General features: G+C 43.4%; 1 protein-coding gene across 6 annotated transcripts in view; it reads left to right on the plus strand.

The window, feature by feature from the left end:
* The first annotated feature begins 2218 nt into the window (after window positions 1-2218).
* tle2a (TLE family member 2, transcriptional corepressor a) overlaps window positions 2219-17185 on the plus strand; it is a 39458-nt gene continuing 24491 nt past the window's right edge. For all 6 annotated transcript variants that reach the window (XM_018673416.2, XM_018673417.2, XM_018673418.2 and 3 more), the window contains exons 1-2: window positions 2219-2839; window positions 14056-14219. In XM_018673416.2, the coding sequence (XP_018528932.1) occupies window positions 2816-2839; window positions 14056-14219 (188 nt within the window). In that variant the 5' untranslated portion in view covers window positions 2219-2815. The remainder of the gene's footprint in view (window positions 2840-14055; window positions 14220-17185) is intronic.

A 17185-nucleotide genomic window follows, 5' to 3' on the forward strand; every position in this document is an offset into this window, starting at 1 on the left:
ATTTGACAGAATTATCTCTTTACAGCCTCACACGACTGAGCGAAAACCAAAAAGCTCCTGTAGAATTACAATCATTGTTGTGTCCTCAGCCATTGTGGGGGCCACTTTGATGTCCCGTTGCTCTGAGGCAGTGTGGAGGAGGAGGAGGAGGAGGAGGAGCAGAGAAGGGCACTGTGGACTTGGTGTGTTTAATCACTGGAGCTCAGCCAACACACACACAAACACACACACATACCTGGTGCACTCCTTCATCTGACCTGCCAATAGCAATAATATGTGTCCTTCACTTATCATTTTCTATCATCTATATTATTATGCCCCCCCCCAGCACAACGCAATGCAGCTTCATACATCCTGTGCAAACCCCCTGCTGCCTCCCCCCGCCCCCGTCACCCAACTCAGCAAGCATCCCCCACCCCTCCCCAACACACACACACACACACACACACACACACTCATACACACACCCCAACATGAAACATCTCCCCATGCAGCAGCAGACTGCAAAGCACTGCATTCCTCATGACTTTTTTTTTCTAATAAATGTGATCCCAGAATCCGAGAGGGAGACCAGTGCTGTGCATTAAAATTCATGGGGAAAAAATGGCAATAAAATCTTTCTTTCTTTCTTTCTTTCTTTCTTCTCTCTCTCTCTCTCTCTCTTCCCCTCTTTCTGTCCTTCCCTCTTCACTCTCCCCACTTGCTCCCCTCACCCTTCTCTCTTTTTCATTCCCTCACTTGTCTGCCCAGCGCACGCACAAGCCCCCCACCCCACCCCCACACCACACAACACACACACACACACACACACACACACACGCACGTACACGCACACACTTTTTTTCATCACCCGTGTGCACTCTCCCTCTCTTTCAATCTCTAACCCTCCTACTGGCTCCTCTTTCTCAGCATCCCCCCTGCTGTCCTTCATCCTTTATTCTCTTCCTCCTCCTCCCCCCTCCCTCCCTCCCCCTCTGCCTTTCCTCTCTCTTCTGTCTCTTTCTCACACACACACACACACACATATATACTCTCACACAAACACACACCCATCTATATTTTCCAACTCCACCTCTGGCAGGTTGTGATTTCCACTGTCAGAAATTGCTTTTTCAATATCTCTCTCTCTAATTATGAGCCCTGCTAAAGGGGTCGTGCCACCAGAATACCAATTTTTCCACCATTTCTCCCTTCTTCTCCACAATAATTCTCCTTTTCCAGGTAACAACAATACGCATATTCAATGAGTAGCTGTGCAAGTGTCGCAGCATCATTGCTGTTGTATTTCTGCGGGGTTCTGATGCCTTCTTGGGCTCTGATTCAGATCTAGTTGGTCTTTTCATGTTTGGCCAGTTCTCTGTGGTCATGATTAATTTTTGACATCTAGGAAGGAAAAAGGGGTGATGCAGATGTTCGAGAAACAGTATATTTATTTCCACACTGACGAGGGCGAAATGGGGGGAAATGTGAGATTTTTTGAATGCATCTGACGGCTTGTGGGGAGAAAAAGGAAAACCACTGAATCTTGATACAGCCACCACACAACTCCTCGCATTCTCAATCACAGCCACCACCACCACCCCTCCTCGCCCATCCACCCACCCCTGTACCCAGGAAAGGGTTAACCTCGCTGAGCGGTTGTAGCCCGTTTGATTGACGTGCGGAGCATTGTGCTACCTATACCCTCCAATCAGCAACCGGTCAGCCAAGCCCACGTGGGTGTTCTCGATACTCATTGGCTCATTTTACCAGTGTTTACTGTACTGAGGCCGAGCCCCACGTGGAGATTTCATTCAATCACTGAACAATTCCTCTGAACCTCTCCTTTCTGAAGAACATTTTTTGCACTTAAAAAAAATAGAATAAAAAATTTACTAATTGTGCGGATAGTTTTTCAAATACGTGGCAACACGGGGACGAACCTAATTACAACGCAACACTAACAAGAGAAGAAATCCAGCAAAGGTTGCTTTGCAAATATCATCGAGCTATTTGGAGAACAACATTGTGTGAAAGCTCGACGTTGTGATTTCCCTAAATTAGATTAGATACAATTATTTTTTCCTGTAAATAGAACCATTCAATACCAGCAGAAGGTTATTAATTTTGATTAAAAAATTTGTGTGTGTGTGTGTGTGTTGGGAGGGGGGGCAGTAAGCCGTGTCTTAACCCCCCCCCCCCCAAAAAAAGAAAGCTACTCATATGTTATATCCCATTGAGGATCGGGGGGGGGGTGAGGGACTGGGAGTGTTGTGTGAAAAGAGTGCAGGCCAACGAGCGAGACAAAAGAGGCTGCGGCTGCATTGAATGTGCTGGTGGTGTGTCCGTCTCCGAAGCCACAAGCAAACCACATTTCTCTCCCCCCACCACCGCCACCACCACCCCTCCACCGCTCTCTCTCTCTCTCGCTCTCCCTGTGGCCCATATACGCTACAGGACGGCGAAGAAAATATATCGGAGAGGGAAAACCCAATTGCGATATCGTAATTGCTGGAAGCGCGAAGTTGAGGACTTGGAAGAAAGCTCCCCTGGACCGGGTGTTTCTCTCTCCTCTCCCCCGTCCTTAGCTACTACACGTCGAGTGCGGTGCGGTGTGGGGTTGGAGATATAACCCAGAACAAAGGAGTCTTGGAAGCAAGGAATGAGCGAGCCGAGACTAGCTTTGCCATTACGTTTGAAACCGGGCCAAATGCCTCTCTGAGACCGACAATAGTATATCGGCTGCTCGTATTTCTTGACGAAGCTTTCCGCCCCGAGAGGGAGAAAGAAGAAGGACAAAAATCGCACACGGGAGACGCACAAGTCGGCGGCTACAATGTTTCCTCAAAACCGACCACCGGTAAGTAGGCTACGCTACTATGTAACAGTCCACACGCGTTTAACCAGGTTATTGTCTTCTAGCTTGAGCCTCTGTTAAATACAGCGTGTCTGTAACAAACGCCAGGTTGCTTTTTTAACCTTGTTAAGCCTCAATAAGAAAGTGCAAGCCGAAATTGTTTGTCTTTGTCATTCTTACAATGTATTTCCGGGGACTCCTTTTGTAAGGGAGTATATGATACTCTAGGCTGATACATGCAACATCATATCTTATTTGTCTTTATATTAACGCCCGGTTTAATCTTTGTCTCGTGAAGGTCAGGCAGATTGTTGGGGTGTAGGGGTTTGTAGTGAAGCAGAGCTCCCCTCAAACAACTTTGCTGAGTGTCTTTGTGTGTGAATCCCATGTCCTTGGTGGCCACCACCATCAGGTTAGAATCACGCAGCCTCCTTTCTATCTCCATACTATTGTGAAGTTGACCCAGATGATGAAGTGTGTGTTTATTTGTCCCTTCCTCACGGGTTGTGGGGGTTGGGGGGTGTTGTGGGGAGTGAGTCAGCTTGGCTTGTTGACACCATTGCTCAATGGTCTGCCCTTCTCAAGTGCCACTCATTGTTTAAAAAAAATCTGCTTTTGCTTTTTTTTGGTTTCTTTTTAATCATGCGAAGAGTGATTCATGCTCCTAATATACTGGTTTGACAGATTGAAAAGTAGGTGGTGTTCCTTCTCAAGAAGCTGACCACTATTTGCCAAAAGTCCCCTGTAACGCCCAGTTAATGTGGTTGTAAAAATGATATAGAAACTGGCATGCTGTCTGTGTTTAGAGATAGATCTCTGAGAGGTTAGGAGGGAAATTCATGCTGCATGGCTTTAATTTGTTTTAGTCGAGTTAGGTGGAGAGCTTTTGAGCCGACTGAAATACATAAACACTGGTCCTCCAGCTGTGTGAAGTATCAATTAAGACCTGCTCATTTGCTTAACCCTCATCTACATCCCTCAGCCATGCCACCCTGCACCCCACCCCAGACAGTGTTTTGACATTCATGTCCCATGCATTGAAACCAGATTAAGCACACTGTGAAGTATAACTTCATGTGAATGTGTGTGTGCGTCAGTTTAATTAATTCTTCTTACAAATCCACTCAGACCCCCCCCCCCTCCAAAAGAACACACACAACACATTGTTTTTATTTTCAAAGCATTTGTGTGCTTGCATAATGCTTCACTTTCAATGCCATCATGCATTGTAACTTCTATTTCAGCCTGTACTTCCTTTGAGTGGTAAAGGGATCTTGTGAGTCCCTGCTACCCAAATATACAGCACATACACAAACATCACACACACACCAGCAGCTGTGTATGTAGTATAGCTGACTGCAGGAAGGCAGGGCAGGAGGCAGACTGTGGGTCTGTGGTTTGCACTGTAAACCCAATCCCTCTCATCCAGCCTCTCCTCGCTGTGTTCCTGTGAGAGCTCCAAACCACATCTTAATGTATGGGCAGGCGTCCCAGGGTGAGAGGAGCAGACTGTGGCGGGTCTGGGTGGAATGTTTAGGCCAGCGGCCCTGTTTTATTTCAGCCCTCCGCAGATCTCAACAGCACAATGTGAGGCACCCGTCCTCCGAAAGTCTCCGGCCATCAGTAGCTGTTGTTTGCACCTCGGAGTGAAGGGCCACTCAACCTGGCAAACTGTTTAATCTCTGAAATGCTAGGGCTGGCAGTGACCTGTCATCACTGGAGACTGGTCAGCTGTGAAGGATTTGACCCATAAATAACAAACATACGACACCGTATAAAATGTATACTTGTCTTTTATCAAATGATGAATATCAATATGTCCTACATGTCTTTCACAAGCAGGTGTATTTTCAGGTCTTGAACAAGAGACATTGTTGTTGGTATCTGCAAGTAATTCAAGCTGCATGTTTACAGCTTCTTGCAACAGATCTTCTTTCTTGATTCCTCATGTAAACTAGGAACTTGGTAATCACCTGTTTCAAATATTTTTGTGGGCTGGACTGTTGACCTTTAGAGAGTACACACAGATTCATATGGTGTACTTTCTATGGTGCAAAGTACAACAGACAAGTTGAAATTGCTATCAGTACACATCTTGCACATCAAATATATGAACTGCATACATGTAGTCATGTGTTTGTATATATTTATGACTGAATACATTACATACCTAAGATGAATTTCTTCTCAGAGACTATAAATCTACTTATGTACTCAGATGTAATGGTGTCCAAACTGCATAAACATGACATAATGTTTCCAGAAAATGCTTAAGGTCCTTGTATGTGCCCAGATGATTTTGGGATTCTGCCTGATGCCAAAAACAGTAGACTGGCTGAGACGTGTTCAGGACATGGCAGGCACTGCTGGCTCTTAGATCCTTAGTGTTCTTTCAAATCTGCCACAGCGACAGGAACATACCAGGCTGTACTGAAGACACAGACAGACAAGGGTAAGAAGAAGTAAGCAAAACTTTAAAGCTGAAAATAAAATTGAATTCAAATCAGAAACCAACAGTTTGATACTAACTATGCTAACATACATTTGACCTGCTTGAAATGACATAAATAGAACGTGAGGAGATAATTAGTTGATTATAGAAACCTCACAAAGGTCATTATAAGATTGATGATAATATTTTCAACAGCCCTCTACCAACCATTTTCTTCTCAACAAAGCCATGGATTGGGGGAGGGTCTGTTAAGAGGCTACTATTGGATGTGATCAGTTAGGCTGTGTTCAGACAGACACTTACCCTGTGTGGGGAAAAAAATGCTGTCCTTTTCATTCATTTGAATGGGGGGAATTGCATCAACGAGAATTCGTCCAAAATTATGCAGCATTGTGCAGAAGAAAAATCAAATCTGGTTCAACTTTTTCTATAACAGAGTCACTGGTAAATGAAGCAACACACCCCCACCAACACAGCCCCTTGCGTTGTTCTAATGCAGAGCAAATGCGTGTGTGTGAATATAACCTTAGGCTCCGTTCACTCTGAAGGAAAGCCTGCTTTAAACAGTGCAGGGGGCGCATTTGTGTGGGCCCGTTGTTTCATATACTGCTGACATTGAAAAATGACCCGTGAGGACCAGTTGGAAGAACATGGCTGTCTCATTGCAACAAAAGTTGAATCAAATTCAACTTGTTTGCCGCCGGAGACAACATCATTTTAGATGACCCCACCACGTCAACACACATAGTTTTTTTATTTTCACGCAGTTCTCCAGTTCAACGTTCTCCATTCCTATCCTCTTCAGGCCATCAGTGGATTGAATTTTTAAAATATTTTAAAAATACCATATTTGAGAATAAGAATTGCTAACCATGGTTAATTTATGTGGTATTGCCCATCTGTTATGATAATGTTTCATAATCTATTAGGGCTGGTGTGTGTCATATTATCTGATTAAACACTGATTTGGTTGTTAACCAGACAGTTCATTGTAAATGATTTTTCAGAGCTACATCCTACTTCAACTTGATTTAAGCTATTGTTTTTACTGTGTGCATACACTGGCTGTAGACTATTTATAACACTGTTTGGGGGTGTTCACCTTCATTTTCCCACTCAAATAATTTGGGTTTGATAACAGTGTTGAGATTTTTGTGTGTGTTTGAGTGTTGTTGTTACTGGTCCCAATGGACTATCTTGAAAAGCTCATTTTGTCTGGCACAGTCCCCATGGACATAGAAAAACTGCACAAACTGAAGCAATTCCAAAGTTAAATTATTGTCAATGTCTATCAAATTAGGTTAGTCAAATCCAAAGCCAAACCTGGCATCAATGGCATAAAACCAAAAGAATATTTGTTATCCAGCGTGCTTTTAACAGATATTCAAGTACGAGCCCTACTTGGTGACCTTCCATTACTGCAAATAGACCTTGTTGCACTGTCACTATCCTCATCATTGCAGTGCTGCAACAATAGTTGTTAACCAACACTAAACACTGAGCATATACAGGCCTCTTGACCCCGCAATTTACGCCACTTCTCCCAAGTGGAATTGTGAGATGTTTGTTTGCATGAAAGCTTGCATGAAACAGAGGGTACCACAAAACAAAGCCTGGATCACATCATCTTCAGATGGCTCAGATAACTTGAGAATCATACGAAGTATTTTTTAAGAGCCAGTTTTCCTCTGTCGTTATTATACCATGGAAGGTTAGAGGAGCAGAAATCTTAATGTAAAGATAGACTTATTAATCCCAAACATCAACAATGAGCAGGTAGGGCCTCTCAGAGTCATTTTGGAAAAATCAAGAAGTGCAAGTTATCATATGAGAGAGGTCAAAAATGTGTTTTCAACTTCATACTTCCAAGTGTGGCCATGCTCTAAATCTTCATCAAGGAGGTGGTCTTTCTAAATGAACATCTAGTTAAATATAAATAAGGGCACGTAGGAGACACAGACTGTTGTGTGGGGACAGTATTTTGAATGAATGGCTGAGATGGGGCCCTCTTCTCTTTAACCTCAGAGCTAGCATAAAGCAAACCCCCATTCCCAGAGACCTAGCATGCTTTTAGCTCTTTATCACCACTGTTGTCCAGTGGTGAGAGTGTGGCTATCGATCAGGAGCTCGCCTGCTACACTCAGCCAGCGATTAGATGGGAGAGAGTGAGAGAGAGAGAGAGAGAGAAAAAAAAAAGTAGAAGGAAAAGAGGCTGAAGGGATCTCAGGTTTACACAAGCTGTTGTGGAGGTGCGTCTCGGTGGAAGGAACAAACGAGCTGAGGGGGTTACCTAATAAAAGAAGGCACCTCCAGCAATTAAGCCAGCTGACAGGCAAACTGAGGCGCTTCGCTAATGTGGGCTGACAGCAGGGAAATTTGAATAACGGGGCTTGCGGGAGGAAGGAGAGAGGAACGAGGCGGTGGAGGAGGGGGAACTGAGAAAGAAAGATGCGTGGTGCTAATGAAACAGGTGCCTGGCAGCCCCTCCCCTCTAAGTGCAGGAATCATTGAGAGATTACGTGCGTGTTTCTCCAGCGCGGTGCAGAGCTGAGCAAATAGCTGCTTGATGTACGATGGGAAGGGGTGGGGGTGGCAGTGGACTTGTGTCTTTTCTTCCCCACTGCATGCCGCTTTAACAATGCAAATCTCTACTGACTGTTGACAGTTGTGTTTGAATTAATTTGATATAAGAGGCTTTAACTTCAAACGCTTTTGAGAAAGGACAGTGTATTGACATGTTTCATGGCCCTCAGAGATGGGGAGGTGTGTTTAAGGCGTGTGTGGGTGGATACGCAGAGATACACACACATACACATACACACACTAAGAAACCTTACTCTGGGTTAGACCTACTGTCACAGCGTCCTTGGTGGTAGTCAGATAGAGGGAGAGAGAGAGAGAGCTTGGTGGGTGTTTACTCTGATGATCGACTCTGTGGGTAAGCAGTGTAATTAGTGGCCTGACTAATGGGCCGAGCCATATGAAGGAGGCAGTGGCACAGCATCTTCCCAGCTGAAGGAGACAGACCGAGAGATCTAGCTCCCATTAAACAAATAAAATACTAATTTAAACAGGACAGGAATTTTTTTAGCCACACTGGTAGTGGTATGTCTGTAGGGATGGCAGTGACGGTCTGCTGATCTACCACTTTGGTCCAGGCTGAAATATCTCAACAGCTACGGGGTGGATTGAGATGAAATTTGTACAGACGTTCTCAGTGTGGAGAAGATGAATGCTAATAACTTTGGTGATCCTCTGACATTTCCTGTTACACCACCATGAGGTTTGCATTTGTGGCTTGGAGTGAAATGTCTTGACAACTATTGGATGGATAGCCATAAAATCTGTTACAGACATTCATGTTCCCATCAGGATTAATTGAATTCATTTTTAGGACTCCCTTGCTTTGTAGTCTAAAAATACTGTCTGCTAAACACCAGGATGTTAGCATTGTGGTGTCAGGCTCTCAGAGCCGCTTGCGTGGCTGTAGCCTCTTCTTCTTGTTTTTGTGTCAACGGGCAAACTTCTATGTTGAATTTTAATGTAGTTTGCTGCCAGTGGGCAGTGGCTAGGTTCTCTGGCCAAAGCTGGGCACAATCGGTGTTCAGGATTTGTCATGGGGAATGCAGAATGGCAGGGAAGAAACAAAACGTGGCAGCCACTCATTACAAAGTAGCAGGAGCTTGTGTATAAAAGAACTTGGAGGAATCTTGTCTCTTTTCTTTGATGCCACATGCAGCGTAGCGGTGGGGTTTTCAGTGGTGAAAGATTGCAAGAGAAAGGAGGGAAAATGTGAGAGGTCATCCAGGAGAAATCTGTTCCTCCTGTCAACCCCTGCAGCCCCAGGAAGAAGACACAGAGGAGCGTTCTTTTAAGTGAACCTAATATTCCCATGGTCACACAACCACATCATAACAGTGATGGCCCCATTTCAGTTCCATTAGCAAACGATGTATCACTGTGGGTCAGTGTGGGTAGCGACTATTGAGACACATCCTGCGGATTCTCATCATTATTGACGTAAGGGCTATGTCATGTGTGAATACAATAAAGTGCATGTGTGCTTGTAAATACTTGTGGAAAACTGCGTTGTGCACACATCCACTTGTAGTGGGTATTTGTAGTGTAGTCGTGTGTGTGTGTGTGTGTGTGCACATGTTTTTTTTTTTTTTAGGGTGGGGGGTTAGAGCAAGGATGTGAGGTCATAGTGGTTTGTTGCTTGCGGTGTAATTAGAGGTAACTCAAATGAAAACAGGAATGATTTCATTCAGGGAATGCCACAATGTTAATGGCCCCCTTCACGTCAGAATTTAATTTGTGCACAGACTCTGTTTTCTGTAGATCCTGTGTGTTTTCGTTTTTTTTGTCATGTGCATGCATTTGTTTGTGCATTTGTATATGTCTTTGCATTCATGGGTTGTGTTGCATGTGACCTTGGATATAATGTGTGTGCAGAGCATAAAACCTGATCTGTTATGTTGCAGCACTGTGGTCAGTGTTCAGCTGTTTCTCAGCAGTTAGCATGTTTAACAGCCTTACTGGATTGTTTCCACGATCCTATCCCACTGGAGGGATGTGGGGTTTGATTTAAATTATTTCTATCCCCATAGATGACTCATTCACGCTCTCTCTCCCTCATCCCCTCATCATCAGGTCCTCATTTAATCATTGCAATTGACTTAGGCCTTCCCGTGCTGAGAGAGGGATTATTGTGAACGTGTGTGCGTGCCTATACATCTGATGTGACCGGATCATTTCTGGAGTTTCTTGTATGAAGCTTGTGCACTAGGTGGCCTTAAACCACTAAGGTTAGCCTATAGCTTTCTCAGCTGGCTCTCTGGAATGGAACAGATCACAGCAGCACTAGTAACAACACAGCGCTGCTCGGGGCCTGTAAACACCTCCCCAGTGATTTATCTAAACAGTTGAGTAATCAGATGATCTCTAATCATATCGGAGAAAAGCTTCTCTACCTTGTGCAATCCTTTCTCAGTATTACAGAACCTGTCTTTACGATTGTAAGAGGCAAAGAAAGATCTACCCTGTAATTGTGTAACAGTGATTTTCAGTCTATGTAAGCTCTGTTCAAGGGCAGACGGCATGTCTCTTGTTTGCCTTCGAGCCAGGACACGGCAGAGAGGGAGGGAATAACTGACCGTGGGATTATCAGGTGAGGCTCCCAGCTTAGACTTGTTCCAAGAGGTCACCAGGTCAACTCAATGGCCTGACCTCTTTAAAGCCTGCTCAGTGATTTGCCAGATCAGGAGTTGGAACAGGCAAATATCAGTGTTTTATTGGAGATGTAAGGAATTTAAAAAGAGGTTATGTGTGCCAGGGTAGGATCTATGCTTTGCCTCTGTGTTTCAAGGCAGCATCTGTCACGTGCGTCCAGTCTAGTCTGGTGTGAATCATCATAACAACCATCCTAACCCGCAGACTGGAGTTGTGCACAAGGTCCTGAGTGGCTGAGACAGCAGAGAGACAGTGCTTTCTTCCACCTAAAAAAATTCTCTTCTTCTACTCAACAACAGAAGATAGACCAGCTCGCTTTGGCATCGTCCATTTCTGTTGAACACTCACTCACCTCACTCTCTCACCTGTCCTCTGGAGACGGTGCCATGTAGAAAAAAGAAATCCCTGAAAAATGTTAAAAAGAAATGGGAGAGAAAGGAGTGATTAAAAATGAGAGAAAAGAAGGATACTCCTCTCCTTCCATCCTCCTATAAAATGGCCTTGGTGCTCTTTTTTCCCCCCTGTGAAGAGTAATTGCTCTGTGTGTGTGTGTATTGTGTGAATAAGGAGGGGAGAGACTCTCTCTCTCTCTCTCTCTCTCTCTCTCTCTCTCTCTCTCTCTCTCTCTCTCTCTCTCTCTCTCTCTCTGTGTGTGTGTGTGTTTTAATCATGGGTTTTTGTGTGAGTAAAGGGGAGTGTGTATGTGTGAGCAAGACTGACAAAATGTGTATTTTTGTGAGGGTGAGTGTGTGTAATGGTGGGTTTGTGCGTGCAAAGGAAAAGGGGAGTGTGTATGTGTGTGTTCGCACGTGTGTGTATGTGGCTGTGTGTGCTCTAGGAGGGGGATCTGGCCGACAGATTGAGAGCAGCTTGTTAGAAAGAGGAACAATGAGGCCACAGCCCCTCTCCTATCTTCTTTTTTTTCTTTCCTGTCCTTTCTGTATTCTCCTTTCCTTTCCCATGTTCCCTCTCTCTCTCTCCTTTTTCTTTCTTCTTTTATTTCCATCTCCTTTCAAAACAGATTCCCAGTCTCCTTCTGTTTTCTGTATATTTCCACCTTTCTCACTTGCTAGTCTCACCCATCTTATATGTCCATTTTTACTTTCCATCCATCTTGTCGTTTTTTCCTTCCACCTCTCCTCGCTGTTAAACTCTTCTGTCTCTCTTCACGCTCTCTTTTCCAGCTCTTTCCTCAGTATTTGCTTTCTTCTTTTCTAATAATGTTTCACCTGCTGCAATAACTTCCCTGCTTTCTCTCTGTTTCGTTCTTCCCCTTGCTATATCTTCATTACTAATCTGCCTATATATTTTCCCTTATACATACTGTACATACATGGACTATAGATACTGGCTCACTCTGATCTTGTCATCTGCATCTTTCATAGACTCCCTCTGGCATTGTTTTTGGCAATGGAGTTGAGTGATGTTGTGATTAAGTTGTTAATTAAACATCATTAATGTGTGACAAACATCGCTGATGTGTGGGACATCAAGATGAGAGATGCGTGTTGTTTTTCTTTTGAGCTAAATTGATTCGCTCGGTTCTGCCCACATAGTCATACCTATTGTCACTGAACTCAGCTTGTAGACTGTTGTGTTTAGCTGTAAGGGTGGGCAGTTTAGGGACATTTCCTGGTGTTTCTCACTCCCGACCAACATGGCGTGACTATACCAAACCTCATAAGTGGAAGTGAGTCAGGGCAAATTTAATTGCTGTGTAGCCATTTTATTCTCTGCATCCCTTTTAGCATGATTTCCTTATGTATCATTTTTTGGTTGACATAAAATCATTGTATACGCAGGATTTTCCTGAAAGCTGACTCTGCTGACTTGACATTATCTCATTTAAATATGTTGTCTATTGTATTTAGAGCTACCCAGAATCTTTGGATGGAAGCTCTGTAGAAGCTGATGTAGGAAATTATTACAAGATGCATGTGACTGAAGAGACAGCATAAACAAAGGTAGAAGCCCCAGGACTAGGTGGAACATGGAAGCAATACTTCAAATAGGGACTGACAAAAATGGCAAAAAACCTTTGCTTCTGTTTCACCTTCCAGTCTGGTTAGCTTTGGTTTTTCATTACACACAAACAGGCTCTGTTTGGCAAATGCTCCAATGAACACACCTGCAAAGATGAATGTCTGGAGACAAAAGCCAGCAAAACCAAATGGCGACCAGTTGAGGATGCACAAAAAAGAAAAATGAGTTGCCTCCAAGGGAAAAATATTGCTGTAGGTCGAACTCAGAAAGTTTTCAACAGTGGTTGGCAAGTTGCACGTGCTATCTGTTGGGATTTAAGAAAAGAGCAGCCGGATTCTAACAGTGTCTGCTCCAGCTTACACACATTTTTAGTGAAGTGAATCAGCAAATGTTACAAATCTCTAAACATTTAATGTGGTCTATAAAAATCCATCAGAAATTCATCACACTTATTTTTAGAGCTCTTAATTATGAAATATTACGAAATACTCTCACTTAACTGAGCGTTTTATCAGATGTAGCTTAACTTCTTTTAGCCAAATGCAGTTTTTATGAAGTTACCGTACCTTGTTAAATTCTGATGTCAAGCAACCCTGTTTAGCATCACATCTAACTACGTCCCCAAGAAATAAATTCCCCCTCTTTTTTTATCTTCTATCACAGGCTGAAAAAAGAGCCATAAGTGTTTTGAATCAGTGGCAAACCTGGCCTCTACTAAACTAACAAAACCATATTAAAACTAGTCAGTTCTTTAACACACGAAAATAATGGCATATTACTATCACTTAGCCTCACTGTCATATTTGACCGTCGAGAAGCTTGTGAACCGGCTGTCCAAGGCCCTGTCAGCTTCTGCTCTCTGTTATTTTGACAGAGAGCCAAACAGACAGACAGACGGACAGCCCCCACCGCCCTTCTAGTCCAGCTCTCAGCCCCCTTTGTCTGCCTGTCCTGCAGCATTACCCCTGTGGTTGTAGTCTCCTAATTGCTCTGGACCCTGCAGAGAGGGGAGACTAAGCACGGGGGTTGGCAGGGGTCTTCAGCCATGATGGGGTCCTTTTTCTCTGCTTCTCTCCCTCCTACTGCTCTATTTCTTTCTTTATTTCTTGCTTCTGCTCAGACTTGCAATTAAACAAAGTGTGCTCATTTGGCTAAGAAGCTCTTGTAGCCCCCCCTCCCCCTCCAAGTTGGTGACCCATTCACATCTGGCTCTGCTGGTGATGACAGTGTCCCTGAAATAGACAGCCCTTCACAATAGTTACACACAGGCATGCTGGCATGGATCTACAGATACGGTGGTTATGTAGATCTTTGCTTCCTGTGGTTGTTTTGTAATGTAGATGCAGCTTGTTGCTTGAGTGAAGCTTTTCTCTCACCATATGAAATTAGTCATTTTACACAGAAAATTACTCAGCCATTAGCCTTAGGTTATTACCACAATTTTGAAACCAGATGTCAGAAATTATTGTTTTTGGCAACTGTCCTGCACTTGTAGATATTTTGAGTCTATTCTCAGTCCAATCCCTAAGCTGGCCATCTCTTCTCTTCTCAGGCACCTCTGCAGCCACCCCCTGGGTCATCGGCCTCAGTGGTGGCAGCCGCGGCAGCAGCAGCCGCGGCGGCATCAGGGACTCCCCAGTCGCTGAAACTTACCTACCCAGAAACTTTGGACCGCATTAAGGAGGAGTTTCAGTTCCTCCAGACCCAGTACCACAGGTAGGTGTATTGTGGTTTTTACGTTATTTTAAGTAGTGTATGTCCTGGAGTTCCCCCTTCCAGTGTACCTCTGTGTTACTGAGCATTCAGATCAGACAGCTGTGTTGCCATGGGCATGCTGTTTCAGGCACAGGGGAGATGATGAATAAGATCCAGGAAAGCCATTTTTGGATAATAGATCCATGAGTTTGGAGGTTTATCAGATGGCATAACACTGCACAGGTATTTATAATACTCTAAGACAGGAATTACAACTCTGGAAAGTCACAGTGCCAATTATTTTATGCTCTGTCTAGACGACTGAGAGGATTACCCCATTCATGTTATATAGTTACCTACCGCTGCACTGTGTTGCCAGATGACTTTGCAAGGAGTTGGGGCAAAAGTTGAGTGAGGTTCAACTTTTTTTTGACATACAACACATTGTTTTTCCATGTCTTGCTCCTGTTTTACACGTGTTCGTGCACACAGATACACACTTGATGTCCGACTGAGATATGGCAAAGCTATTCAATGTTTTGACTAACCTTCTTGGCACAGTTTTCCCGGACTGCTATGGGTATGTGTGTGTGTGTGTATATGTGTATATATATCTATATCGATTTATCTATATCCCCCCCCCTCTCTCTCTATATATATACACACACACACACACACACACACATATATATATAGTGTATACTGTTTCTTTTATTTCAGGAAATAAGTTTGCATACATTAGCTCATGTATATAATCAGTATGCAGGCTACCTTTTTCGCATGATTGTACGGTGTGCTTGATCTCCAGGAATGTGCCCAGAATGTCTTTGAATGTGGGATTTGGGTTGGCTGTGCAGTCCCAGCTCTTTCTGTCTCTTCCCCTCTCCGCTCTCTTGGCACACCTTCACAGGGTCCCCACCCCCTCACTCCTCTCTCATCCTGCTTTGATTCAGCTGGCCAGAATCTCCCCTCCCTCCCTTTCTGTCCCACTTCAGGCTTCTTTTGTATGCCCCTACCCCTCCTGTCCATAGCCCCTCTAACCCCTGTGGCTACTGCTTCACTGTACACACAAATGCCTCTGTGTATGTGTGTGTGTGTGTGTCCTTATCTTTCTGTGTGTTCAGCTTGCCACAAACTCAAAACACATATTCTAAAAAGACTATGATGGTTACATCCACATATACAGGTACTTTTGTGTCTACCACTGAATAGGACTGAGAAATAGGACCTAAAATTTGTAAGAAGATATTTTATTGGACATACCTCGATAGTGAAAAAGATAGTAACAATAATCCTGTATGATTTCAGTCTCACCAGCTAAAGATACTGGGCTGTTGGCTGAGAAGTTGGTCTAACCTATGGTTGTTGTAGCTATTTTCACTACAGAGACGTTTATTTAAAATTCCAATATGAGTGCTTTCAGTGAGTGGTTTGTAATTTGATAATAATGTGGTTACATGGATATGATGTTTCAACCACAAATTATTGAAACATTTTGACCAAAACACTCTGAGGAAGACCATTTGTGGTCAAAATGTTATCATCTTCTTAGAATATACGATGAATTAGGAGAGAGATAGCATTATGTGGGTCTTTTGTTCATCTTTATGTGCAGATATTTTTTTTAACCCAGAAAAAACATTTAGTTGCACTAGAATCTTCTGTTTTGCCTCAGTGTGGGGCATGGTCTTAAAAAAGCATGTGTATTCAGTGAATCAGAGGGCAACTCAAGGTTATCACCCTGTAAGAGTTTTTTTTTCCCTAAGAGCTGAAAAAAAAATTCAGTGTCCCTGAGAACTGAACTTCTGAGCAGCACTGACCCAGACAAATCAAGCCATTCAGTGAACATGAGTCACTCCTGGATCTTTTGGTTGAGACGGTGTGATCAGCTCCTCTGGCAGCAGTTCAACGTTACACCTCGTGTTACAAAACACCTGGAGCATCACGCTCTTGCCAAGTGCTGGTACTGAGAACTAGGGAGCAGGATAAACAATAAATGAATGATGAGATTAAGAACACGATTGGGGAGCAAGAGCGAGCTTGTGATTCCATCTGCATCTTCCAGTTTCGATACCACATTACACTGTTTTAGCAGGCCCGGTTCAGGTTTCCAGGAAGGATTGTTTAACCTTCCTACAGGCTCCTCTGCCAGCCCACAGGCTGCCATGAGCACAAAAAACCCCGACAGATTAAAACGCTGCATGTGACTACAACTGAAAACTAACACTGTAACCATAACAATAGCAAATGTTATTGGAACAGATTGTGTTATCAGATATCTTTCCGCAAATCTGTCGGATGTGTGTTTAATCTGGCAGGTGAGTGCCTGTTAATTGGAATGACTGGTTTGGCTCACTGATAATTGGCATACAAATGACAGTAAACTTGAGCTGCTGCTTGCGCTGTGTTTTAGAGACACAGCAACAACAATACTGCTGCCTTTTTAATTTTGAACAAACTAATTTTTAGGGTCTGCCATTGAAAATGTGTCCTGATGTAGGTAATCCAATATTATAAGAGACTTTTAGTGAGTGGCTGTTGTGATGATTTGATTATATGGTTTCATTTTTTTTTTTACAGTCAAGTGAATCATATTTATAAAACCCTGAATCACATATTTGCCTCAAAAATCTTAATGAAATTAAAAAGACAAAAAGTGAATAAATTTGTCATTTAAGGTTTTGTTTTATACTTGTGAAGAGTTACCTATGTAAAGCAAAACTGTAGACGCTCATGTACAACTTACTTTTACTATGCGACTTTGAAGGTTCAGTGAAGGTTATAAATGAAACAATTAAAGAGATGTTGAGTACGTTTGGAGGCTGCAGTTTGTGGTACTACTATTGCATTTTCACTGATAGGTGATTCAAATATTTTGTGGTGGTGCAGGAGGGTGCACCAAATACTAGCCTAAGTGCCAACCAAGTGTATATGCCAATACAATACAGTGTCTGATTATATCAATACATCTCTCAGTCTTATACTAA

The sequence above is a fragment of the Lates calcarifer genome, linkage group LG17 (assembly GCF_001640805.2).
Source record: "Lates calcarifer isolate ASB-BC8 linkage group LG17, TLL_Latcal_v3, whole genome shotgun sequence".
NCBI classification, from domain to species: domain Eukaryota; kingdom Metazoa; phylum Chordata; class Actinopteri; family Centropomidae; genus Lates; species Lates calcarifer.